Genomic DNA, 27605 nt, shown 5'->3' on the forward strand with positions numbered 1-27605 from the left:
AACTAGGTTACAAAATAATCATAGAAACAATCAAGCCTTTTTATTTCTGTAGTATTTTAAAATGTAACATGCTAGCTAGGAAGGTCACCATTCTTCATATACGCTGGTCAAGTTCAGATTCCTTGTAACTTGATTATTTACACAACAGTAAGAAAATTAGAGGTGACTTTTGTTAATGAGGATACTGCAAAGGCTTTAAAGACTGAAAGAAAACATACATTTACTAACAAATAAAAATGTTAAGATAAAATAACACGCTTGTTTTAAACAATATTAATAATGAAGAATAAAATGAAAGAAATCTAAGATATTTCTTTGGTTTTCCAATATTTCAGAAAATATCTAACAAATATGAATATCATCTAAACCTGTTCATTTATAATTGTTTCTTGTAATATTATATTACAATAGCATTATTAAGACATATTAGGGCATGGAAAGTACTGCATTGTAGGAACGACACACCTACAGTAAAGGCAAGAGGTCTCATCTCTGAGCTGCTATGCAAATATCTGTATGACTGTGCGTGGGAGACGGCAGTGGGTGGGGCTAAAAGTTCCCGTATGTAGTGTAGCAAAGGACCGCCCATCAAGGCTTGCATGGCCCTCCTCTTTGGTCTCTCGTCCAATAGCAGAGAGTCATTTTCGCCCCTCCCCTCCTCCCCGCCCTGCGGCTCTTCCTCGCGTCGCTGCTGCAGTGAAGGCGACGGAAACAGACGCAAAACAGCTCGTTACTGCTACTGCTGCTGGGTCAAAACAAGCCATTTCTTCACAAAACAACAGCATTTTCTTCTTTTATCTGTGCTGTCATTTATTGTTGTTCGTTTCCGAGGGGCAATTCCGTCGCAAAATGGTAAGGAAAAGCAACTGTTTATGAATGCTAGATATTGTAAATGGATCCTGCAGGGACTGGGTGTCAATTTAACGTAATGGCTAAACTGTGGTACTAAAAAGCTTTGTGCATATCTTTACGTGCATCTGACAGGGCTCAGTGTATCAGTTTCACGCGACGTGCTTGACAAGGCATTGCAGAAATGAAAGATCACAGTGTTAGCGGTGGCTGGGGGCTTGTGATGTTGTTTGGTGTGTAATGTTAAAGCCAAATAATTTCTATTATTGTTATTATTATTAGCATTACAAAATTATTAAAGAGAGCATGCATTATCTTTTTTTATGGTATTAAGGAAGAGTTTAGAGATTTTTCTCCCCCCATTTGTGCCTATGTTTTTTCTTTGTGAATGCACATCATTTTTCACACAAACGTTAGTTTCTTATGCCACCTCCGAGATTGAGATTAATTAGTTGAAACCGTGACTCACATATTGTTCTATATGTAAATTAGCTATATAGATGTGCACAGTGTCACATCAAGTCAGCTTTATTTATATTACACTTTTCACAATGTACACGGTTTTTATGAATGTTCACAGAAAAAACATTGCATAATTATAATGTAAAATCTGCATTAAAAAGCACAGATTTATTTAGATAGTGTATGCATTACTATATGTAAACCCCCAGTGTGCAGGCTAAATGCAACTATGGCAAGGAAGGAAAACCAGAGTTGGTAATGTCCATTGTGCACTAGAAATATTTTTTGCTTGTGGTGTTTAGATACTTTGTTACTTGCAGTGATTTAGACCACCTGTGGTCGGTTTTGTGGTCTTGACCATTAAAGAGAATAATACAGTTTGTACTCGTTTGCTTAGTGTTTACACTGGCATTTTTTAAACTGAACCTAAAGATGCCGAATCTAAATGAATAAGGATAAGGTCATAACCTTCTTGGTCACCTTGTGTATTTTGAGACTTACCAAACATCCATAATAATAATACATTTAAAGATGATATCAACATAATTATGGCGTCAGGCTGGTATACACATCGCAAATAATGCACATTTAAAAATATTTTGGTGGCTCTTGACAATGTCAAAGCGTTTTGGAACACTTGCCCTGTCACATCTATTTTTGATGATATTACCAAGATTGACTTGTTTCTGATATGGCGTATTTCAAAATACTTATTATAATATTATAAACTCCAAAACTGTAATGTTGCAGCAAGATAAATTAAATGTTCTGGATTCTAGAAACAAATATTGACATTTTTCAGCCAATATTTAGAAAGGAATTGCCAGGGAAAACAGGTGTTCGATGTTTCGATTTTCAAACAACGCTTTATATATTACATATTTCACCTGTGATTTACAGCGTCATCTCGATTCTCAGAAAACAAGGGCCGTTTCTCAATATGCGTTTTTGTCTGTACTTGTGGGCTTGGGGAACTTGTCATCAGTAGCAGCCCAAGTACTGTTCCAATTCAAAGTTCACATCTAGACAAAAACGGATAAAATCCCGGGTGTGTCCTTGGTCCGCCCCTTTTATCGAGGATGCATTGGGAGGTGACTTGTGATGCTATATTTTCCCGACAGGCATTGCCCAGCAACTGTAGTGGAGCAGTAATAATTCTAAATGTTCATAATATTATCATTATTTTGTCACAAAATGTAGTTTTAAGAGTTGTTTAGGCAAGAATATATGTGTTTAAAGTTCAAATCTGCAGTTGGTTAATAAAGATCGCGTCTGTTTTAAAATTCACCGGGCGCTCAGCGCTTATGTACCCCCCCAACGCAGCCTCACCTCAGCAAGTGTTTCTGAATCTCATGGCTGGCTCTGATGTCTTTGTAGCAGTTAAACATGAGATTTAATGAATTTTGGGTATATCTAACAGGAAATCTTTGGTCTTATAAATCTCTTATTTGTTCCTGGGCAAATCATTTTGACTGAAGGGAAAGTTAAGTTTCACTTTTCTATTTTTGATTTAATGTTGTACTGGAGCGCTTCCTACTGAAGTAATGTTACTTTTGACTAAATTATTTGCTTGTTATATTCCCTATTGCACAAACTTCTTACACTTTTGCCAGAATCACATATTAATATTTTTAACTGTTGAAAACTGTTGTTTTGTCATATTATTTCATTTAAAGGAACACTCCACTTTTTTGGGAAATAGGCTCATTCTCCAACTCCCCCAGAGTTAATAAGTTGAGTTTTACCATTTTGGAATCTATTCAGCCGATCTCCAGGTCTGGCAATAGAACTTTTAGCATAGCTTAGCATAGATAATTGAATCCAATTAGATCAGTAGCATCGCGTTCAAAAATGACCAAAGAGTTTCGATATTTTTCCTATTTAAAACTCGACTCTTCTGTACTTATATCGTGTGCTAAGACTGGCGGAAAAAGTTGCGATTTTCTAGGCCGATATGATTAGGTACTATACTCCCATTCCGGCGTAATAATCAAGGAAGTTTGCTGCCGTAACATGGCCGCAGCAGGCGCAGTGATATCACGCAGCGCCTGAAATGTCTCTATGGATGCAAGGCACGCTCCTTGTGCAAGCAGTTGGTCACGTCAGATATGACGGAAGTTAGCCTATTTCCACATGCGCTGCGTGATATCACTGCGCCTGCAGCTGCCATGTTACGGCAGAAAACTTCCTTGATTATTACGCCGGAATGGGAGTATAGTTCATAAGGAAAATCCTGCACTGTGGTACCTAGGGCTATGCAAAAATATCTATACATGTAACTATCGCAATATTTTTTTTTCGATAGTGTATCAATAGTGGTACCTCTACTATCGATAATTTTTTTTAAATCATGTCATATACATATGGCCAAAAGTAATTGGAAGCGAGCATGGTGAAAAATATAAGAACGCTTGGAGCTCTCAGAGCTGATGTGTGGGTGTGCTCTGGTTTTCAAAATAAGTAATGGAGTAATGAGTTATATAAAATAATGCTGTTTATAGGCTTCGCAAGTCATGACACAAGTCACTAGGCTACTGCAGTGCATTAGACAAAAAGTTTATTAAGAAAAGTAACAATGACATTTATTGTGCTTTCACGGATGTGACACCAGCGCATTTACAGCATGGATGAAGCAGAGGTTTTATACTGCCCATGTTCATTGTTTTAACTGTAATGCACCACAACAGCCAAGTGACTTGCGTGACCCACCTTATTCCCCTGTGCTACCCACTTGAGGGGCGCAATCCACAGCAAACCCAAAGCTCTGATCTAAAGCTCCATGCATCCCACATCATAGCCACTCTGCAGAGGTAAGGGATGTTTTTACACTTATCCTTACAGAAAACCCCCAGTGGTGCACAGCATGTTGTATTTCTAGCTCTACATTTTCTATTTAAAGTATTGCAATATATCGCAAATGTGTATCGCATCGAAATACATAGCAATATATTGTATCGTGACCCATCTATCGTGATATGTATCGTATCGGGAGGCACTTGCCAACACACAGCCCTAATGGTACCCAGGAATTATTTTGCCAGTATATGATGCTGTATCAAAAACAGGCTATTTGTGCTGTGCTCTCTTTAGGATGAAGTAAAATTATTGTAATGTTAAAGGCTTCAATTACAAAATGACATTTTCCAGTTACTGTAGCAAATGCACATTATTTGAAACCAGATGCAACATTACGCAGCTGGGTGAATCTCTCAAGAACATACACAAAACAGAAGAATTGTATTCAGAATATGAAAGCAAAATGTGCGAATTATATTCACATCAGTATAACATTTTTTTTCACTTTTTCTTTTGATTCTAGATATTTTTGACATGACACTAATGAATGCATTAGTGAATGTTAATTAAGTGGATTTTAAAATAGATTTTAGGCTTATAAAGATGCATTTAAAGATAGATAGATGTGATGTCAATTACAAAATACCTAGTTTAGTATAATGAGTTTAGTTTTGTTTATATTTTTATGCTTTTTAATAAAGTATTGTGTCATTATATAAGCAACTTTTAAATAACAAATCCTTTTGAAATTAGTTGCCTATGTAGATCACATGGATTCATAACATAACTTAAAGTACGTTTACAAAATAGTACACATCTTAATGCTTATTGCTTAAATGAAATTTGCTTGAGCAACATCCAGTGAGGATGAGGATTTATAATCTTTTTTTCACTTTGTTTGTGTTTATTTCTTTATTTTTATGCTGTGATGGCAAGGTTCATTGCACAAGGTGTGTTTTGTGCAGTCTAATTGACTTTGAATGGCCAATGCATTATTTATGAACTCTTCTGAGCATTTTGCTCACAGACAATACTCACCCCACTAAATTCATCATTTACATCTCAGAAGAGCCCACTAATGATTCAGGAATTCATTTAAAACCATATAGCTTGCCGGTTTTTTTTTTTCATTTGTGCTGCAAGGCATAGTTTCCTGTTATCAGCTATCATGGATAGTAGGTTTACTGTGAATTGTCATTGTTTTCAACTCAAGTTTATTTTCGTCTAAGAGGGATATTATTAACAGTGCAAATATTCAAATCCTCTTCAGATGTCATTTTACTGGAGCTCTACCTCTGCATATAGTGTGTTACATCTGTTTAGTGCAGATGGTTTTATCTGATTATTTCATCAGCAGGTTTCTAAGGATCTGCATCTGTTACTAAGACCAGTTACAAAGATTCATTACAATTGCAGAGCTATTTTAAACGTTGAAAAAATACGATACTTAAGAAGAACCCATTAAAACACAGTCTGAAAAGTAAAAAGGGTGGTAAAAACATGTCACATTTTACCCTTAAATAACAGATGCAAAAATGTATATATTTTTATATTTTACATTTGAAAAGTACTTGTCATCTGTAGCGCATTCTCCGCATATACATGTGAGCTGTTTAAGAAGAATAGATTCACCCAGTTACTTTGTCTTTCTCAGTAAGAAAAAGGGACTTGTGTATCTGAAATTAAGAAGGTGGGCATCAGAATAAGATATGCAGCGCATCAACCTCTTGCTGCAGATCAGATGATACCGTCCACAAAGCCCACACTGCGTAACACCAAGCACTCCGACTTGCATTTCCAAAAGGAGAAAAAGGAGAACTCCTCGAATTGCTTCACTACTAGGCATGGGCCGATTACCGGTTTCAAGGTATACCACGGTTTTGACAATCCGCGGTGTCAAAACCACAAACATTTTCTGCTATACCGTTCCTGCGGTATTCGCAGTTTTTTATTTGTTCTCAAAGATGGAAAGTGCAAGAATCCCTCAAGTTGTGTGCAGCGAAGAGCGTAACGAGTCACATGGCCCCTCCCCCTCCGGTTGGTGCAAGCAGTCAGTAGCTTCTTTTACATGGACACATCGGATTGAATTTAATCAGATTGTGCAATCTGAATGTAGTGTTTACATAAAAGGTAAATAAAGTGATCTGATTGATGTGCGTGTTTACATGACAAGCTTCAAATCCGATATAATCTGATGACATGCGCACACTGCACACCTAAATACCCACTAAAACAGTGTTTTAAAGCACATGTTGTGTATATTTTATTTTACAAACGGCACGAAAAAAATGTACAGTTTATAAAGGCAGAGTAATGTCTTGTGCCAATGAAGCACGAGCACATCCGATGCGGATTTACCATGGTAAAACCATGACAAAACTACCAAGACCCACCAGAGCGTCTGCAGGCAAACAATAATTAGAATAAATCAGGGCTATAGACTAACTTTTTGCACTGGTTGCACTGGTGCGCCTAACTTTTTTTCTTAGGTGCACCAGCACAAAAGTTAGGTACGCCCAAATTTTCGACCGCATTGCATTTAACACCGCAGTTTTACCAGTTCACTTTTTTTTAAATCGCTGGCCAGTGGTCATCGAATCTGTTCTGTGCACTTCAATTACTGTTTGGTATGGCTCGGCCACCAAATCAGACCTACGAAGACTACAACGGACAGTTCGTAGTGCTGAGAAAATTATTGGTGCTCCTCTGCCCACACTTCAGGACCTGTACGATTCCAGAGTGAAAAACAGGGCAAGAAAAATCATCATTGACTCCACACACCAGCACACAAACTTTTTGATCTGCTGCCCTCTGGCCGGCGCTTTAGAGCACCAAACACCAGGACTTCCAGACACAGAAGCAGCTTCTTCCCCCAGGCAATCTCCATCCTAAACAGATAACTGCTACTTAAGAGCAATATTCCACTTCCACTACTCCTATAGTGTGCACTATAGTGCCTTATTATATCTACATCTTATGTATACATGTATATAACACTACCTCAACTTACTAAATAATCCATTTGCACAAGTGTACATACAATCTGTTAATATGTGTATTCTACTATATACTACCCTGTACAATGTCTCTTATATGTTATTATCCCCCATTTTCTGTAAAATAGTCTTTATTTTATATATGCACAATTTAGAATCTTTTAGACTGTAAATCTTATTATATTGTATTGTCATTGTGTTGAATGTCTGTACTAGAAGCTTCCAACACCAAAGAAAATTCCTTGTGTGTGCAAGCACACTTGGCAATAAAGCTCTTCTGATTCTGATTCTGATATAGGCAAAATTGTCTTGTAAATGATTAACTAACAATCTGGTCAACATAAAGTTCTTTATTTGAAGCACAATTATACAGGAAAGGTAACTTACTGAAAAAGTGTTGGTGCTTAAAGTGCTTCACTGAATTTCAAATTTAAACTTAAAACATCTTAAGATAAATGGGCCAGGGCTTGAAATAACCTGGGAGGTTGATGGCTCTGTGTCAGAGCATTGCTTATGATTTTCGGATGGATCAGGCCTTCTCACATTATTCACGAAAAAGTTGTCAATCGTTCTTTTCATCTTCTCTCATCATGATGGGCCTATAGGCTCCTCCCCTCTCTGTCTGACTGCAGCACACGCATTTTCACACATACACACCAGAGGTTGCGCTAGACTTTTTTATTGTCCGTCATTTTGACTGACAGGCTCGTAAAAATCCGTCATAATCTATTATTACCCGTCACTATGGTGCAAGGTGGCTTTACATGGTAATTAGTATGTTCGTGACGTCATCACGCTGTACTTGCGTCTCGAAACTTGTTGTATTTTAATACAACTGAATGCCCAATAAAGCCGTTGTTGTTTATATTCATCTATATATTTAATGTTTTAACGTTTATGTTCATATGTGATTCGATCTGGGAAAACCCAACACATGGTGCAAATTTATATATTACAGTTTTTGATACCATGTTCAAGCCCTTTCCAAATCAGTTTTTATTTTGCTCATACCTTGTGTATGTAATAAAAGTTATGGCTGAGGTCAGCTGAAGCGCTAGGATTTTCAGGAAAGGAATTTGGAGGAAAACGGTTAAGTGATAAAGTTAAGTGATCAAAATAAAAGCACAATATCACAAGTAAAAGTCACTTTACAGTGGTAAAAGACTTACTCTAATAACAATTTAATAAAAAAACATTTCCTAGTGTTGAAGTCTAAAAATACTGTACAAAACCGTTTGAATAAAACGAAAGTAAGGAAAATGGTGCTGGCACACTTAAAGAACGAGAGCTCTGCCATTATCACTACACAAGGAAACTCGCAAACATTATGGACAACAACTAATAAGCAGTGAAGCAAGTTTTACGTTGTTTATCATGTGCATAGTGTCTGGACTTTTGATCATCCCTTGTATGTTTTGCGATCGGATAACTCCCGGTGATGCAGAAGGGGAGCTCTGTCATCTCACAAAAACATTGTATGAAAAAACTTTGCATGCCGTAGTTTACACAGGACTGGCGGGAAATGTGCATTGATACTCATTCATTCTTCATGTTATGTGGTTTACTTTGATAGGTCCCAGCCAACATTTTTTTGTGGGGCCAATGTAGGCCCCATATGGGCTTGAGGCATGGGCCCCAAGTGGGTTTGTCCACGGGTTCCATGTCGGCCCTATGTGAATTAGCCCACATGAATCCTACATAGAATCTGAGTGGGGCCCATGTGGGACCCAAGTGGGCAACATGCATAAGGCCCATATTGGTCCCACCTTATAAAGCCCATGTGGATTAAACCAAGGCCCTGTATGTTTAATAGAGGTGTATACTTGTACAGTGTATACTTGAGCGGTTCTAGATTATGTTTTTTGAGGTTTCCTACCTGGACAATACAATTTTTGTTATTGCTAAATTGTAATTGACCTTTCCCATTCTTATGCTCTACCAAATACAATGCAATTTTTACTGATTAAATGATAACTGCAGCATTTGGATGTTGCTTTCTTAGATGTTAGTCTTCAAAATGAATAATCTACTACTTTATATTTGCCTGTACATCATAAACATAATAGGTGCATTCTGAAAATGAAAAACACATGGATGTTCAATATCAAATTTATTATAATTTTCTGATCCTTAACACAGAATATTTAACTCAACCTTAAAAACAGTGTTAAATGTTAAATTCATTAAAAATAGTTTGATATATTTCAGATTAGAAAGGGTACTTTAAACTCAACTGAACAAAAAATAATTTGAACGCTTAAACTGCTGACAGTCTGATGTTTTGTGCCAGACTGCGTTAAGGGCTCTTTTTCCACCCCTGTCTCGTGCTCCAGTGGTTTCAGTCCACACCTGTAACAGAAGAACACAAATACAGTTATTTGATATGTCCAGCATCATGGTTTACAGCACAAATGAGTACTCTACATGCTATCAATTTAATGTCAAACAATTCAAAAATGCATCACCTCACAATAACAGATTTATTAGTTGACAAGTACAGTATATACTATATAATCTTATGAACAATCTGTTATGTGTAGTCTGCATAATGAAGGCAATGATGCTGCATCTATGTGCAGATCAATCATTTAACCCCCCTGGGGTCCGAGTGGCTTTTAAATCTTGGAGAAATTTTGTCATGTCCTGAGATTTGTGCTTTTTAGTAATGCACCCATATTTTAATACATTGTTATAAGTGGTGGGACATTATCACGTCGTGCTGTCAATCACTCTCTGGTAACATTACGCTGAGAACCCTCAAAAGCTTTTCATTTATAATTAGCACTACACGAACCAGAAATATAACGCAAACAAAGCAAATACAACAAATCCGTGTTATATGATGTACATTGTCAGTAAAAAACAAGGTTCTTGAAGAACACATTAACGTATTTAAAATGTAATGGGAACTAGCATTCTAGCACTACACAGGCTGCAGACAACGATAGCGCGGGCTGCATAAATCTGGTCTCAGAACAGATTACAATTTATGTCCTAACGTTACATCGTTTCTGACATCAGCCTTTTGAGCTTTACACGTCTTAATTAAGGAATTAAAAAGAATGGCATTAAATGGTTAAATATCGTAAATTAGTGTCACTCGTCATAGGCTGTGGTAAAGTCAATTCAATTTTACCTCAGGTAGAAAAATGGCAGGTACACGGCTTACAAAATGCAAACGAAAATAACGGTCAAAACAGGGTTCCCGGTGCTTGATAACACAGATAACAAAACCACGCTTAAGAAAATATGAATTTTACCTTCTTATTTTTGATTTTTCCAGTCCCGACTCGATAAACTTGCTGCTCGGTGGAGTTGCCATAGCGCCACTGCTCTGCCAAAGATATCCTTCCGCCAATAAAGAAACTCCTCTGTAGTTTGATTTATTTGTTTTATTTAAATCATAGCTGTCATTTAAACATTAAACATTTTCAACAAAAAAATATTTAATTATGTGATATAAGAAAAATCTACCAAAACTCAGGAGAACTACTTTGTCAAATTGAACAAAGTGTTTTCGGTCAGGGGTGTGCTCGACTGTATCACCTCCGCAAAGCAATCAGGTTATGACATCAAGATACCGCGACATTGTTTCTAGGCAAGTGCTTCCTGATCGATCTCACGGTAGTGTGAAGTAGGCCGGTCGGTCTGCGCAGCCAAGTACGAAGTCAAAGGTATCTATCACATTGAGCAAGAACGTCGCTTGTGAGACTCATGTAAATTGACTTGGATATCTGCATTTATCTATCGTGGTTGATTTTCATACAGTTAGGACAGTGAATACTGATACAGGCCTATTGAATGAATTAACAAAAATATTCCAGAAACTCCGACCATTTGCATTAAATACATAACAAAATCAGCCTAAATATCTGAGATATTTGTATGTTAAAAGGATTATCAACCAAATATAAGAACTTTAAAAAGTTCAAATGCATAATGTATTTTAAGCATGAAATCATATGCCCACTTGGAACCCAAGAAGGTCTTATATGGGCAAAGCTATGTGGGACCCATATTGGTATCCCACACGGGGCCCGTATGTTTTGCCCATCTTAAACCTATGCCCATGTGGAGCCCATATCGCCCAGATAAAACCCATATGGGGCCCACATACCAATGTTCAAATGTACGCATTTAAAGGAGTTTAAAGGCATAGTATGTATTTTAAGCATAAAATCCATGTGCCCACATGCAGCCCATAAAGGTCCCATAAGGGCAAACCTATATGGGCCCCACATTTGTAATCCCACATGGGGCCCATATATTTTGCCCTTTTTTAGCCCATGCCCATGTGGAGCCCATGTCGCCCAGATATAACCCACATGGGGCCCACATACCAATGTTGGCTGGGGGTGTCCCAGTGCGACATCCGGCGGGTTTTCCCAGATCGCATCACATATGTCTAGTCAGAAACAATGACAGGTGAAAACACGCATGTCCCTTCGCGAGCATATCACACTCTAATGAAGGCAAACGGGGAGTTACAAATTGCCCTCATTGTAATCCGTCAAAATGATGGACGGACGGCCTTCAGATTTTTCCATATTTTTTTTATGTCACAGACACCAGCATAATATTGTACAATTCATAAACGCAAAATAATGTCTACATATCAATGAAGCAAAGACGTTAAAGCGACTTAACATGGTAAAAACAGTTAATCCTTCCAATGTAAGTAAACGATAAATAAAATCAGTGTTCGGTAGCCTACTGATGAAATTTTATGATTAGATATTTTAGCCTACAGTATGTTTGTACATCTGCAAATGTATCATGTTTTAAAAAGGAACTGAGAAACTGCGGTTAAAAACTCACTCCAGGGAAACAGTAAAACATTTTAAATGCATAGAAACATTAATATGTTCATTTAGAGATGACATGCATATGGAAATGTGTACCGCTTTGTCAGATTTATGTTTTTTTGGTTTCATTAGCAACAGCTGCTCCGTTCCGTGCGTCATGCCCTTACGTCTGTACGAGCCAGCGTCGTCTTTGCGCATGCGCACAACTTCCTACTTCAGTTTTTAATCTGATCAAGTGTTTACATGTTTTATCAAGCGGATTACAAACGGCATAAACCACCCCTTACAATCCCACTGAAATTTCAATCGGCTTGGGCATTTTTAATCTGATTGACGTGTTTATATGGAGAATTTTCATTCGGATTGTATTTTTAATTGGATTACATTGGTCCATGTAAACGCAGCTAGTGAGTGAGAGTCACCTGTGTGCAGGATGGCCGAAGGAGATGAATCCTTGGAACTTTTTTCCCCGTTTAAAAAAAACGCTGGCATCGTTTGGTTACAAATAGCAGCCGAGCGCTATGACTTCAGAGGCAGCGTCTGTGCACGAAGGCAGCCCAGAGATGCAGATAGGCAGTGTAACGGAAGTCTATTTGAATTATAAACAAAGAGCGTCTTTGCAATAACTAATCACATATTTAAAAACTACAATACTAATTTCTCACTAGAAATGCATTCAAAAGTTGTTGAAAGTGAAAATTAAACTTGTTATTTATAGAAAACTACAGTATGCTCCAACGGGCGTTTTGGCCGCCATTTAATTTTTTCGAGCTTGGGCCTTCTCGACCAATCACATTCCTCGCATGTTGTAATGGAAACGACAGGTCTCTGTCATTGGTTAGCTGTGAAAAAGGGTGGGTTTTTTTTCAGAAAAGTTTAACTTTTTTCAACCTCAAAAGACTAGTGATGGGAAGTTCGAGTCATTTTAGCGATTCGGATGTTTGAATCTAGTTCAGCAAAATGAACAAATCTTTTTTCGAGTCATTTCGTTCATCTGAGCAGAGTTAAATTAATGTTGCATGTTAATTTACAGAAAACATAAATGATTAGTTCACCTACAGAGTCCACGGGTCCGAGTCGTTCGTTCTTTTGTCACGTGACAACCCCATAGGCCAGTCTATGCAGACTGTGCCGGAAGCAGAAATAATTAGTTCATCTCCCGAGTCTTCGGGTTTGAGTCGTTCGTTCTTTTGTCACGTGATATGACAGATGCGTGTTTAATGTATTGCATACAAAAATAACTTATTTCCTGACTTCCCTTACAAATATTCATGCAGTTTTTAACTCTTGCTTTTGATGCATTTCTGTAAAGTTATGTATTTATAATTCATTAACAATTTTGAGTCACTCATGCAATAAGGTTTACAGGTTGTTGTTTTTTTACTAAAAAGTCTCATGCAGTTAGCAAAGTATATAATAATAGACTATTGAAATCATTTAATTTATTTCATTATTTAATAAGAGATCACTTGTGTAATATGCATTAGACATAAGCACTGACTTTACTAGTGTTGCTTATGTTTATATTTTGCCAGCACAGTTCTTAATTAATTAATAAATTAAAAACACATGCAGAAATCCACAAGAAACATTTATTAATATACTGACAGAAAAAAGTTTATTGATGTTTAAAGATGTTTATTGCACATATCTTTTGATCATTTTATAATATTTCTTCCTATAATACAACATATAACACATACATCATGCATTTGACTGATGATCCGGGAAGCAGTCACGTAACGTTAAAGACTCGGACTCGAAGACTCCGGTACAGGCTGCAGGTTTGCCTGCGGAGCTACCATTTGACAAAAGAACGAAAGGGCTCGGACCCGATGACTCGAGAGATGAACTAATCATTTCTCTTTCCGGTATAAAAGAACGAAAGGACTCGGACCCGATGACTCGAGAGACGAATTTATCATTACTGTTTCTGGTACAATGTTGCACATACGCGGTCAACACAAAATGAACGAATCACTCGCTGAGACACTCGTTACTCCTGAGTCATGTTAAAGATTCGTTCAAAAAGAACAAATCGTTCATGAACGAGCTATCACTACAACAGACGCTCTGAGCTGCAGAAAAAGATGCCGGCGCTGACGTTTAATAAAGCGCTCAGTACGTTTTATGAAAACACAGTTTACTCCATAGGATTATATTTGTAGAACAGACGCTAGCAACTTCAAAAAAGAAGTCAAGTCAGAATAAATACTATTTGGCATTCTACCGACTCCGAGGCAAATAACATGGTTAATCAACTAGCCCAACATGACCTAGTTTAAACTAGGTGAACATGCTTACATTCCTGCATTATAACTTGGACTGAAAAATAAATGTGTAGAAAGTGAGCATGTCTCCAAAAACATTGTTCAGCTGCAGGTTCGATGACTGCTTTTTTACAGAAATTGTTTTAAATTTTGAGCGGCAGGTTAAGGCTCACTTAAATGACTGTATTTTTTTTTTCGTTTAAAATGATTTTTTACAGAAAATTATTTATGTTCTGAACTTCTGATTATTGTTGAGCAACAGGTTAAGGCTCACTTAACTGACTGTATTTATTTTAATTTAATTAAGAAGAACTCAAATATTTATTTTAATTATTTAACCTGACATGTTTACTGTTACAGAATGTTCTATATGTTTCTTAAAAATAAAACATATTGTGTTCAGTGGAAAAAAAGTTGTTTTTATTTTAAAATAACACATTGAAGAGATGTAATGGTAATACCGTGAAACCGTGCTAGTTTTGCGCAAGGTTATCATACCGTCAGAATCTCATACCGGCCCATGCCTATTCACTACTAAATTAGCTGTTGCCGGAGTGTTTTGTGAAATAGCGTTCGGAAGTTATGGATCAGATTATTATATTGCAGAGTATATATATATAGACAGACATCTGTGCACAGTTCTGGGGCTGTGATACCAGTCGTATTATGTTGAATATGGCCCTTTGAGCCTGTGAACTGAATGGAACTTTATAAATAATAGATCAAAGCAGATGGAGATACAGAGGATGGAGCCATTTAGTATTTCATGTCCTAGAACATAGTAGCAAAAGCCAAAGAATCTAGACTTGTCTTTTTCTGCTCTCTGGTTCTCTAAATATGTTTATTATCAACATGAAAGTATGAGCGGGGTATTCATTCACTAAACATTGGGACAGTATTTATTTATTTTGACAGGCCTGTGACGATATATATCGCGATTCACACTAATTATACCTGTCTATGTCGATTCTGAAACCGCAAAGGCGTCGATTCTGTTTTATGCACAGCTCTTTCGTGAACTACGGCTCTTTGATCAGTAGGAAGTACTGCTCGATCTAAAATCACTATGGCTGCGTTCGAAATGGCATACTTCCTTGCTATATAGTAGGCAAAAAGTAGTAGGTGAACGAATAGTATGTCCGATCCGTCAGTATTCATAAAGCAGTAGGCGAGAAATATCCGGGTGGTGGAGAATTTCTCGTGAGATTCGGACGTGCGTATACTAATGTTGCGTCCGAATACGCCTACTCGAGAGCGCCCTCTGGCTTGCGGATGTGGCGGCGTTTAACCGTAATCCATTGAGAAACTGAGCATTAAAATTACACAATATATCGTCCCAGCCCTAATTCTGATACTGTATTTTGATACTGACCACTAAAGACGGTCTAGTGGTTCTCAACCCTCTTCCTGTAGAACCACTCTAACAATACACATTTTGAATATGTTTTTATTATCTGAAACACCTATTGTAGATCTAATAGTAGGAACATTGTGTGTTTTGGGGTTTCTGCACAGCGCATGAATAATCAGAATCAGAATCAGAAAGAGATTTATTGCCAAGTATGTTTTCACATACAAGGAATTTGTTTTGGTGACAGGAGCATCCAGAACACAGAAACAGCAAAAACAGTACACAGAGACAATAACACAATAGAATTCAGTACACAATGATTTAAATAAGGGCATATGGGTATAAAAAATTAAGAAATACAATACAATAAACATAAGATAAAGATATAGAGAGTGTAAAGCTATGTATGTATGTAAATATGTACAAGTAAAAACTAAGAATAGACTATTGTAGTACAAGCTATGTGCTATATACAGCAGAATGAATGAAATATAATTTACAGAAAAAGTTGTATAAAAATAGATAGTGTATTATCTGGAGGATATAATTAGTAGTACACTTAATTATTATTGCACAGAGTTATTAATTGCACAGTGTGTAAAAACATTTAACTGTTCAAGAGGTAGATGGCCTGAGGGAAGAAGCTGTTGTTGTGTCTGGTTGTTTTGGTGCTCAGTGCTCTGTAGCGCCGACCAGACGGCAGCATTGTGAAGAGCTGATGGCTTGGATGTGAGAGGTCCAGGGTGATTTTCTGAGCCCTTTTCCTCACTCTGGATGTATACAGTTCTTGGAGGGTGGGCAGGGGAGCACCAATGATCTTCTCAGCAGTCCGAACCGTCCTCTGTAGTCTTCTGATGTCTGACTTTGTGGCTGAGCCAAACCAGACAGTGATGGATGTGCAGAGGACAGACTCTATGACAGCTGAGTAAAACTGTTTTAATAGAGTTTGTGGTAGGTTGAACTTCTTCAGCTGATGTAAGAAGTACAACCTTTGCTGGGCTTTTTTAGCAATGGAGCCAATGTGATTGTCCCACTTCAGGTTCTGAGAGATGGTGGTGCCCAGGAACCTGAATGACTCCACTGCTGCCACAGTGCTGTTCATGATGGTGAGAGGGGGGAGTGCAGGGGGGTTTCTCCTGAAGTCCACAATCGTCTCCACTGTTTTAAGCGTGTTCAGCTCCAAGTTGTTATGACTGCACCAGACAGCGAGCTGCTCAGCCTCCTGTCTGTACGCAGACTCATCACCATCCTGGATGAGGCCAATGAGTGTGGTGTCGTCTGCGAACTTCAGAAGTCTGACAGAAGGGTCCTGGGCAGTGCAGTCATTTGTGTACAGGGAGAAGAGCAGTGGGGAGAGAACGCACCCCTGGGGGGCGCCAGTGCTGATTGTGCGGGTGCTGGATGTGAGTTTCCCCATTCTCACTAACTGCTGCCTGTCTGTCAGAAAGCTGGTGATCCACTGACAGATAGAGCCAGGAACAGATAGCTGGGTTAACTTTGTCTGGAGCAGTGATGGGATGATGGTGTTGAAAGCAGAGCTGAAGTCCACAAACAGGATCCTCACATAGGTCCCTGGTCTATCCAGATGTTTCAGGACAAAATGCAGCCCCATGTTAACTGCATCCTCAACAGACCTGTTTGCTCTGTAGGCAAACTGCAGGGGGTCCAGTAAGGGTTCTGTGATGTCCTTCAGATAAGCCAGTACCAGTCTCTCGAATGACTTCATGACCACAGATGTGAGAGCGACGGGTCTGTAGTCATTCAGTCCTGTGATTTTGGGTTTCTTTGGGATGGGGATTATGGTGGAGCTCTTGAAACAGGAAGGAACTGTGCACAGCTCCAGTGATCTGTTGAAGATCTGTGAGAAGATGAAGGCCAGTTGAATAGCACAGCTTTTAAGACAGGCTGGGGAGATACCATCTGGGCCTGGTGCTTTTCTTGTCTTTTGTTTCCTAAAGACTCGGCACACATCCTCTTCACTGATCTGAAGTGCAGGAGGTGGGGTGACTGAAGGTGATAGGTGTTGTGTAGAGAGAATGTCAGAGTTGGTGTGAGGTGTAAAGTTAGCATTTTCAAATCTGCAGTAAAAGTCATTCAGATCATTGACCAGGTGTTGATTGCCTGCAAAATTGGGGGATGGTGGCTTGTAGTTGGTGATGTCTTTAAGGCCTTTCCACACAGACGCAGGGTCGTTGGCTGAAAACCGGTTTTCCAACTTTTTAGAGTAGTTTCTCTTAGCCACTCTGATCTCCTTTGTCAATGTGTTCCTAGCCTGCTTGTACAAGACTTTGTCCCCTTTTCTGTAGGCATCCTCCTTGGCTTGGCGAATCTGTCTGAGTTTTGCTGAGAACCATGGTTTATCATTGTTGTATTTTAAGGAAGTCCTGGTAGGAATGCACAAATCCTCACAGAAACTGATGTATGATGTGACAGTCTCTGTGAGTTCTTCCAGATCGCTGGTAGCAGCTTCAAAAACACTCCAATCGGTGCACTCGAAACAGGCTTGTAAGGCCCGCTCTGTTTCGTTGGTCCATCTTTTAACAGTCCTTACCATAGGTTTGGTAAGCCTTGTTTGTGTTAAATAACTGAAGTAAAAATACCTTACGTGCATGCATCCAAAGGACATTTTGTTGTATCAATTCTGCATATTTAATATTGGTGTTTTTTCTTTTGTAGGGAAATGAAGCAAGTTATCCCCTGGAAATGTGCTCGCATTGTAAGTACTATAAAGCTTGTTCCTAATTTACACACAAATGATTCAAAATCATTTGTTTGGTCTTTTTAAAAATGATCCTCTAGTTCAGTTGGTAGAACCTTTCTTAGCAGCTCAAAGGTTGTGGGTTCTAAGCCCAGGGAACACACATACATGTACCTTCAATGTGCTGTAAATTGCTTTGGATGACAGCATCTGCCAAATGCATTGATGTGAAATATTATCGCTAGTGGTGAGCTAAAAATTATGTCAAGTAGAGCTGGTCTCCAGAGGTGGTCAGGCTTATTTTTATCTCTGAAACTTTGTTTTAATTAGTTTCGCTTCTCTCTAAATTATGGGCAAACATTTGACACATGCAAAACTAACAAAGAGAAGATGACAGCCTCCAGGGAATTCTTGTCCCTGAGCTCATCCGTTAATCTTTGTTAAGTCTAACCAATCGCATCCCATACCGGTGATAACTCCGATATATAACACATGGAATTCAAGCCCCAGATCTTTTACAAAGTGGAACAGAGTGAAATAGAAATGATCTCTGTAGATGAGCTTGTGGTTTTAAAGCTGACAGTGTGAAGTGTTATGGGCCTCCAGCGCGGCTTTTAATGAGATGTGAGGCTCTGGGACCCTCGGGGCTTGACCCAACATCAGCACATGTTCTCAGTACCACATTACCTTGTTAAAAACTCTGCCAGTATAAAACTTGCATGACAGAACAGTTAAAATGAGCCGGAACAGGTTCGGTGACTTCATTGGTCTGAGACATACAGTTTGACCGTCAACCCCTCCAACTATCCACAGACATATACTGTACATATAGGAGAGCTGTTCTGTATATCAACAAAGACAGACGCTTTTCTGTTTCTGTAGCGTAAACAGACTCGCACATATACTTCCATACTTGGAGCTTCTGGTTAATTTCACAGAAATGTTTTTTGCATGCAGACATTGGTCAATGCGGTCATATATTTATTAATGCAATACAGTCATTTTGTGCTGTGATAAATTTTTAAACCAGCATAAATTAAAGCTGCACTTTGTAACTTTTGTCCCTCTGTCGCCATCTATGTTTACATTTGCATTTATGCATTTGGCAGACACTTTTATCCAAAGCGCCTTACATTGCATTATATACAGGGGTTGTTTTAATGTGCAATCCCTGGGATCGAACCAATGACCTTGACGTTGCTAGCGCCATGCTCTAACCACTGAGCCACAGGAAAGAGCATTACATTGTAAGTCACTCTATATGCCTATATGCAGAGGTGGGTAGTAACGTGCTACATTTACTTCGTTACATTTACTTGAGTAACATTTTGGAAAATATGTACTTTTTAAGTAAAATTAAAAGTGTGTACTTTTACTCTTACTTGAGTAAATTTCTAATAGAAAATCTGTACTTTTACTTCGTTACATAACTTACATTGCGTGACGTTCCTTAGTTCCTTCATTTTAAAATATGCTTTTTAAAACGCGTTGTTTATTTCAAGGTTGTCGTCTCTTTTTACGGGCATTCCCGAGTGATCGATTCTTTTGAGTCGATTCTTTTGAAAGCATTAATTGAACAATGGGCAAAACCATTTGAATAGGCTAATGAATCAGTTCAAATGATTTGTTCAGTTCGCAGCACGATCTGAATCATCTGAAGCAGGATTACTCACTCCTCATAGCGCGAAATTTAAGAACACGCAGAACACAAAGAGCGTTGGATGAAGTGGATATTAATCTATATCTGTACAATCAAAACTGCAAATGTGCCATATTGTTTGCCAGTGATGATAAATGCCCGCCATTTGCGCGCACCCGCGCGACCTGTTCGTCAGACACCGCAACATGCGCATTACCTGTCAGACACAGAGACGTGGGCTTGCAGAAACATACATTTGAAGAACAGAAGGAAGCAAACGTGTTGATGGGCGTGTGGTTCACTGTTTACTGTTTGTTTACAAGTAAGAGCGTTTCACAACACACACGTGACACAACACGAGAAAACATGAGCTTTGTTCAAAAATGTGTATTTCATTTAAGAGAGCACTGCAGATATTCTAGATCATCTTAGGAAATGCTCTGAGTTTAGTTCATGCTTTAGTTTGACATGGTCTATTATTCTAAATAAGTTGTGTAAACTACATTGACATCAGGACTAGATGAAATTTACAGAAATGCTCGTCTCTTCTGTGTTTGTCTATTCTTTAGTCTCTCTAGTATATTGCAAAGATATCTGCTTATTAAAAATATTGATTAAAATGTAATATTAAAATATTGGCGTTAATATTCATTTAATGTAGTAGGCCTATATAATCAGATACAAAGTAACTAAGTAACTAGCTACTTGAGTAGTTTTTTCATTGCATACTTTTTTACATTTACTCAAGTAAATTTTAAAATAGTGACTTTTACTTTTACTTGAGTAACAATTTCTCTAGTTACTTGTACTTTTACTTGAGTAAAGATTTTGGCTACTCTACCCACCTCTGCCTATATGACTTTTCAGAGTTGAAGTTGAGCACTAGATTAATGATGCTTATTACAAAGAAAGTTGTGCTTTCTATGTAAATAAAATCAAAGCACCCAAATATCATTTGCTTCTGTGCCTCCCATAAGCACGTACTAAAACATTGCTCACGTCGAAGAGGCTTAAAATGGACCAGACACGATTCATAATAAGGCATTGCAACATTTGAAACAGTGGCACTATAACATGTGATAGTTCAGAGCAAGAGTTAATGTTTGAGCTGGCAGCTTGCTCATGCAAATGACCTACTTACAAAACCATATGTGGAGTGATGTGGCTCATACAGGCATGTGGCACAGCCCAAAAGCATACCGAGCTGTCTGTAAACGCTCAAAATAAACTCTAGCTTGCTCGCTGGGGTCCCTTGTTGCTGGGGGTTCCCCTTAGGGCACTTAAGAGGGGTTCTTATGACCTCATGGCTAAAAATATGAATGCCTGAGGTCTTGCCCCACTGATATCTGTATGATGTCAGCTTTTGGCTTTTCGGTTAGGACAGTAACATGCATAATTGCAGATTGTAAAGTTGTGACTACATTTACACAGAGGTGGACAGTAACGAAGTAAATTTGCCTGAGTACTGTACTTAAGTACACTTTTTGAGTATCTGTACTTTACTTGAGTATTATTTTTTCTGAGTACTTGTACTTTAACTTAACTACATTTGAAAGACAAATATCATACTTTTTACTCCACTACATTTATAAAAAGGTCCAAAAGTAGAAAATGGTTTCTATGCAGCGGGGTTTCCTGTGTGCGCAATTTATCTGGCTTGCGATCTGCCAGGACCTTTTACTTTTGCCAAGTATTTCAATTTTTCTAAGCTCGCGGTTTTCCGGCAAGCTTTGAATGGCCATTTGGCAGATTTTTTTAACGCAAATCTGGCAACTCTGGGATCTTCCCCGCTAAACTAATGTAAACGTAGGCACTGCTACATCGTTGATAGCGCTCTGAAAAGGCAAATAGAACAATAAAAGAGGAAAAAGGCACATGTTAAAGTGTGGTGTAATCATCTGTGGGTTACGATCAGTCAAAGATCGTTGAAACATTGTCATGAAAATGATCGGCATAACGGCTAAACGGTAAATAAGCATCACATACACCTTGAGCTACACGTGCGTGTTAACTTCTGATCTGCTGCTATATCATTTAAAGCGATTTGGAAAATGAATGATGTTTTTACTGAAGTAACTATAGTTGAAGTATTCCTGTTGAAATAAAAACAATAGAACCCTGCCCAAAATACAACATAAAATGTAATGGATTTAATGGTTATAAATGGGAATTGTACTATGGATACTTGTTGTCTACTTGTATGTGATGAATTCTATTGGTGGGATGGTAAATCCTATTGGGATAAAACCCAAAACACACTACAAAGAGGAATTTAATTTAAAAATCTCATTCTAATTAAAAAATTCATTGTTTTTTTTCAGCAGGGGTGGTATTTGCATTAAAACCACAGTATCCACAAATTTACCATTTTCTAAATATAGGAACCATACTCCAATTAATAATCTTTAGTAAAACCACACCAACTAAACATACCATAGTTTCATTATATTCATTATTATACTAGCTATAGTTTATGTTTGTAGTTAAATTATGGTAATAAGTCCAACAAACACATGGCTTCTACACTTTACTATTTACAAGAACCTTACTACTTACTGGTAAATTGCTGCTAAAACTGGTAAAGGGAATATACAAAATAAAAGAACACTGCTCATAAATACATATAGGCCTAGGGGGCTAATGAGGATAATAGGCTAAATGTCATACAGGATTATATCTAAACTAAACATATGTGTGCTAAACATATAAAGCTCTTAAAGGAGTTGCTCACTGCAAAATTTGCCCCCATTGACTTTCAATAGTAGGAATAAAAACTACTATGGAAAGTCAATGGGGGCAAATTTTGAAGTGAACTACTCCTTTAATACCACTGATTCTGTGAGCTACTCGGTGTATTCAGTAGGGTGCTTCAGAGGCACAAGGTATACGACAATAAAACAATGCACAACTGACATAAAGGAAATTTACTTTTAATACTTGAGTACTTTTAAAAGCACGTACTTCTGTACTTTTAATCAAGTAAGAATCTGTCTTTACAACTTTTACTTGTAGTGGAGTAATATTTGACCAGTAGTATCTGTACTTTCACTCAAGTAAGGAAGTTGTGTACTTCGTCCACCTCTGCATTTACATTTACACAAGTTGTGACTGTGTGTATTTTAAACGCATTCTGTACTGTACTGCACTGTACAACGACGGTAGTCCAGACACTTTCTTCACAAACTCAAAATCTTTAAAATAATAGCGCAGTGTACGTGCATAAAGAGCACTCTGTTTGAAGTTGTTTGTGGAGGAAGCACACTGTACTTAGACAGCTTTTGGGACGCCAGGGTCGGCAGACTAATTTCCGGTTGTATAACACTGTATGGGAAAATTTGGATTTTTGGCCGGCAAATATGGGTGTTTTTTTTAGATAAAAAGAAGAAAGTAATATATCAGCAATATGACAAAGCCTCTTTACATTGCTAAGCACTTCGTTAAGCCAAAACAACTCGATAGTGCGACCGTAAATTAGTCTGCCGACCCTGGCGTCGCCAAAGCTCACCGGCGCCATCTTTTGCAATTAGCCCATTGCCAATATACATCTTATGAAAAATCTTATATTCACACAACTAATAGAACTATGAATATAACAGTCCAACAAACGTAGACAAATATTATTGTTTCATCGTCTTATTGAAAAATTGCAGTAATGCCATTCTATGTGTTAGAATAGAATAGAATTGCACATTAGGGCTAGTGTACAGCCAGCCATTTGTTATTGCGTAATAAATCCCAGTAGGGTGATCAGAACACGATGTACATTATATTGCTTATTACATAAAAATTAATTGACACGTTATTTGAAAAATACAAACCTTCAGCAAGAAAAAAAAACATGTCTTATACCGGCTTTAAGCTAAGACACAATTTAGAAAAAAATCCTAATGTATATTTTGACAAAAACAGTTCAGTATCACAGAAAACCTGTATACAACTAAAGGCAAGTTTGGCTTTGCACATCAGCTGCTCAGAGAAGATCATTATACTAATGGATGAGATATTATGACCTTATGCAATTATCACACTTTTGAGAGAGTCCTCACAATCATCTCAGTGCTTGTATTTACTGTTCATGTTTGACGATTGGGCTAATATTTATGACTCATCACCACAAATCTCACTATAGGGACATTAGAGTTAATGAATGTGCACAGAGATAAGTGATCTAGACGAGCATTTTATGTGCTATTGTTATCTTTGTGTTTTTCAACCAAAATTAAATTAATGTGGGAGTAAATTAGAGCTGTACTTTTTGGTCCCCATATGTTGCTGTAAGGCAGCTCATAAGCTGTGTTAAAAATGTAATTTTGTATTACAATTATTAGAATCTATACCCACCGAGTCACTGGTGCTTTATGCTGCAATATAAGATGCTAGGAGTGGGAATTACAGGGTACCTCACGATACGATAGACATGGCTCTCGATATGATTCGATGCGTGTGCATGTCTCATGATACCGATAATTAGGGCTGTCACGATTATGAAATTTGGCTGACAATTAATTGTCTAATAAATCATTGCGATTATGACGATTGAATGTCTGTTTTAGAGCTTTGACTTTTAATTCTCATACATTTTTTATTCAGCTTTGAAACGACCATATTGTTCTGAATATAAAGACTATGTTCTTTTTCTTGGAAATACATCGGAAAAAATTGGGTCATCATACTTAAGGTTTAGGCTTTTACCTGTCAATAATACAACCGCCAAATACTTGTAAAATAAGTAAATTGATCAGGAGTGAATTGAAGCCACCATTAAAATGCTATCAATCATAGAAAAGCTTCTAGTCTGTTTTTTTCTCACTTGCAAGACTACAATAAAAGTTTACTTCTATGTTAATGAGATTTTGGTAGAGTGGTTTTCACACTGAAATAATATTAAATTGTACTGCAGTTTATTTGTATGGTATATTCTTTAGTTTTTTTTAAAGTGATTGTGTTGTGGTGGTACATTTTACAAGTATTACCATGCTTTAGTTACAATATATACACAATAAAATATGCAATATGCAGATGCACTACAGCTCTCCCTAGTGTCTTCTATAGAGATGTGCAATAATTGCGATGATCTGAAACCATCGCGATGAGGTCAAACAATCGCGATGAGACGATTATTTAATAATCGTGACAGCCCTACCGATAATATCATGATGCTACAATTCTGCGCTAATCAGTATATTGTTTTACAGTACTATAACGATACGTCATGACATCTTCCTAACTATGAAAACAAAATGCCCATTAAAAGGTTAAATGCAACATTTGTCTCTTTATTCAAGTCGACAAAATGTTAAAAATGAAATTTATATTTTCTTTAAAATGTAAGATTATTTAAGATGACATAGGAAAGAGATGAGGCTAATTAATTCAGTGATATGTAAAAATTCATCGTGAAAAGTGATCAAAAGCCAAATATCAAAATGTGCTGATTTGTTCAGAATAAGATGGATTTATTTGAAGGCTGGCCTTTGGTGACTGCTAATTTTGTACCGACTAAATGTGATAAGAGGGTCTTTAAATAGAGATATTTTCCATCAAACATCGACCAAAAGGGCAGAAGTCTTGTCGAGCAGAGATTACCAGTGCATTGCAAATAGTTTATGAGAAACTGTAGGTGACTAAACCTGTAGCAACTTGCTTTTGGCCACCATTTTATTTCAGAATAAATTCTATTTAAAACTAAATTAAATGTGACCCAATCATTAATTTCACTATGATTTCAATCTTCCATCTGACTTTACTCAGTATATCACAGAATGTTCTTTACATTATAAAGGATAATGTTTTACAGGCAGGATTACGAATGTGTTTACCATTAATAGAAACCTTGTTTTTCAAAAATATTTAGACTTATTACATCCAAATATATCTTCTCTTTACAAATGCATCATCTGCAATATATATATTGTATTTTCCTTAGCATGGAGCTTGAATGGACCTTTTTAAAAGGTGTCGTTAAGTTGAATATAAACAGACGTTATTCATCCACCTCTAGCTTTGCATTAGTCATCACCAGTTAGTGGGAATAAACTAGTCTAAACTCTTGAAATGTGAAAGTGCCCTCATAACACTCCTGAACTCCTACTCAAACGCACATGAGAATGATGTGATGATGCTTTTCAGTTTGAAATGTGTTGCACATTTTACAGCAAATATCTGAGAGAGCGCCATCCTGTGGGGAAGAATATTATTCCGATTCATTAACACGAAATTGCACTACATTTTAATTATAGTGTACTGTGTTGGTAAATTTCTTGATTTTATACATTTTTAAGGCATTCAAGTTTATGTAAGTTTTAGATGATTTTTTTAACTGTATTAGTCATACGAGTTATTTTTTGTGTTTTTAACATTTATATAGGACATTTATAAACGAGCACTATATGAAATAAGTTTAAAACATTTATTGATTTTATGTATTTCTTAAATAGTTTGTTCTTCCAGATTTATGGTGCATGTGTTTATACACACAATTGTTCCCCCACTTGCATGTTGACGTCAGTAACAGTAGTTTTCAGGGGGGTGGGTAGCCAGCTGAAGGGTCATGTGACAGTCTGAGTGAGCTTACATTTAGCACTCGAGTATGATATTCCAAAGCTTTCCTGTGGTATTATACACACTCACTGGGATACGTGGGATCAGTATGGCTCAGAGGTATAGTGCAGTGGCCAATATAATGCCAGCTGTAACTAAAGGTCATTCATCAGGATGTAAGTGTATCACTTTTACTTTATTTACTGTACCATTGTTTGATTAAATATATATATAGTGTTGGACTGTTTTTGGCGGATATTTGGACGATTAAACCATTTTCTGACAGTGAATGTTTCAGGCACGTGATGGATTGTTTGGTGAAGGTGTTAGCCTGTCCATTCATTTGTTTATTTGGTCTCTTTCTCATTGTCTCACCTGTCCCCTGTCTACACTCTAGTCGATGCTGATGAGATTAAAAGGCTGGGAAAGAGATTTAAGAAACTCGACCTAGATAATTCAGGATCTCTTAGTGTGGAGGAGTTCATGTCTTTGCCCGAGTTGCAGCAGAATCCGCTGGTGCAGAGAGTCATTGAAATATTCGATACAGACGGCAACGGCGAGGTGGACTTCAAAGGTGAGACCAAACAATATGTTGCTCAACCATACATGAAAAAATGACCAATGCACAATGAGTAAAATGCGTTACTTCTTTTAAAATGCAAATCTTTTTATATTTTAAATATGAATCAACATTTCACCGCCATATCATTTACAGTGTTATGACACACATCACAGTATTAACAATAGGGGTTTTTGTATTATGGTTATGATATGAGAATTCATTTTATCCATGAAAAATACAATTGTTTTTTCTTGACAGGTTTTACAACAGAATTACCTCTGAAGACTTTTATTAAAATGCATTGCATCTGTTTTAATAGTTTTTCTGGGTGCAATACGTGCAATGCAGCATGTCCTCAAACACCATTAAATACTTTAGGCCACTTAAAGCTTATTTGTTACAGACCCATTGCATCACAATTTGAAAAAATCTTTTGTTTTCCTGAGAATTAGTTATTTAATCTATCTGAAGAATGTTTGATTTCTTTCACATTTATTCTGTCTTTGTGTGTTTCTTTAAATAAATGCACAACTCTTCAGGACAATAGATCTGTAGACCCCCAGGAACAGGATTGGGCAGCCCTGTTTTATACATTTCATTATATCTTAAAAAATGTAATCATCTAAATGAAATAAAT

At 37.3% G+C, this 27605-nt stretch overlaps 1 protein-coding gene across 1 annotated transcript in view; it reads left to right on the plus strand.

Annotated features, from left to right (window-relative positions):
* The first annotated feature begins 666 nt into the window (after positions 1–666).
* The window catches only part of ppp3r1a (protein phosphatase 3, regulatory subunit B, alpha a), a 30186-nt gene continuing 3247 nt past the window's right edge, over positions 667–27605 (plus strand). The window contains exons 1-3 of the mRNA XM_057327049.1: positions 667–852; positions 18206–18245; positions 26804–26980. Coding sequence (XP_057183032.1) covers positions 850–852; positions 18206–18245; positions 26804–26980 — 220 coding nt within the window. The 5' untranslated portion in view covers positions 667–849. The remainder of the gene's footprint in view (positions 853–18205; positions 18246–26803; positions 26981–27605) is intronic.

The sequence above is a fragment of the Triplophysa rosa genome, unplaced genomic scaffold, assembly GCF_024868665.1.
Source record: "Triplophysa rosa unplaced genomic scaffold, Trosa_1v2 scaffold169_ERROPOS924550+, whole genome shotgun sequence".
Taxonomy (NCBI): domain Eukaryota; kingdom Metazoa; phylum Chordata; class Actinopteri; order Cypriniformes; family Nemacheilidae; genus Triplophysa; species Triplophysa rosa.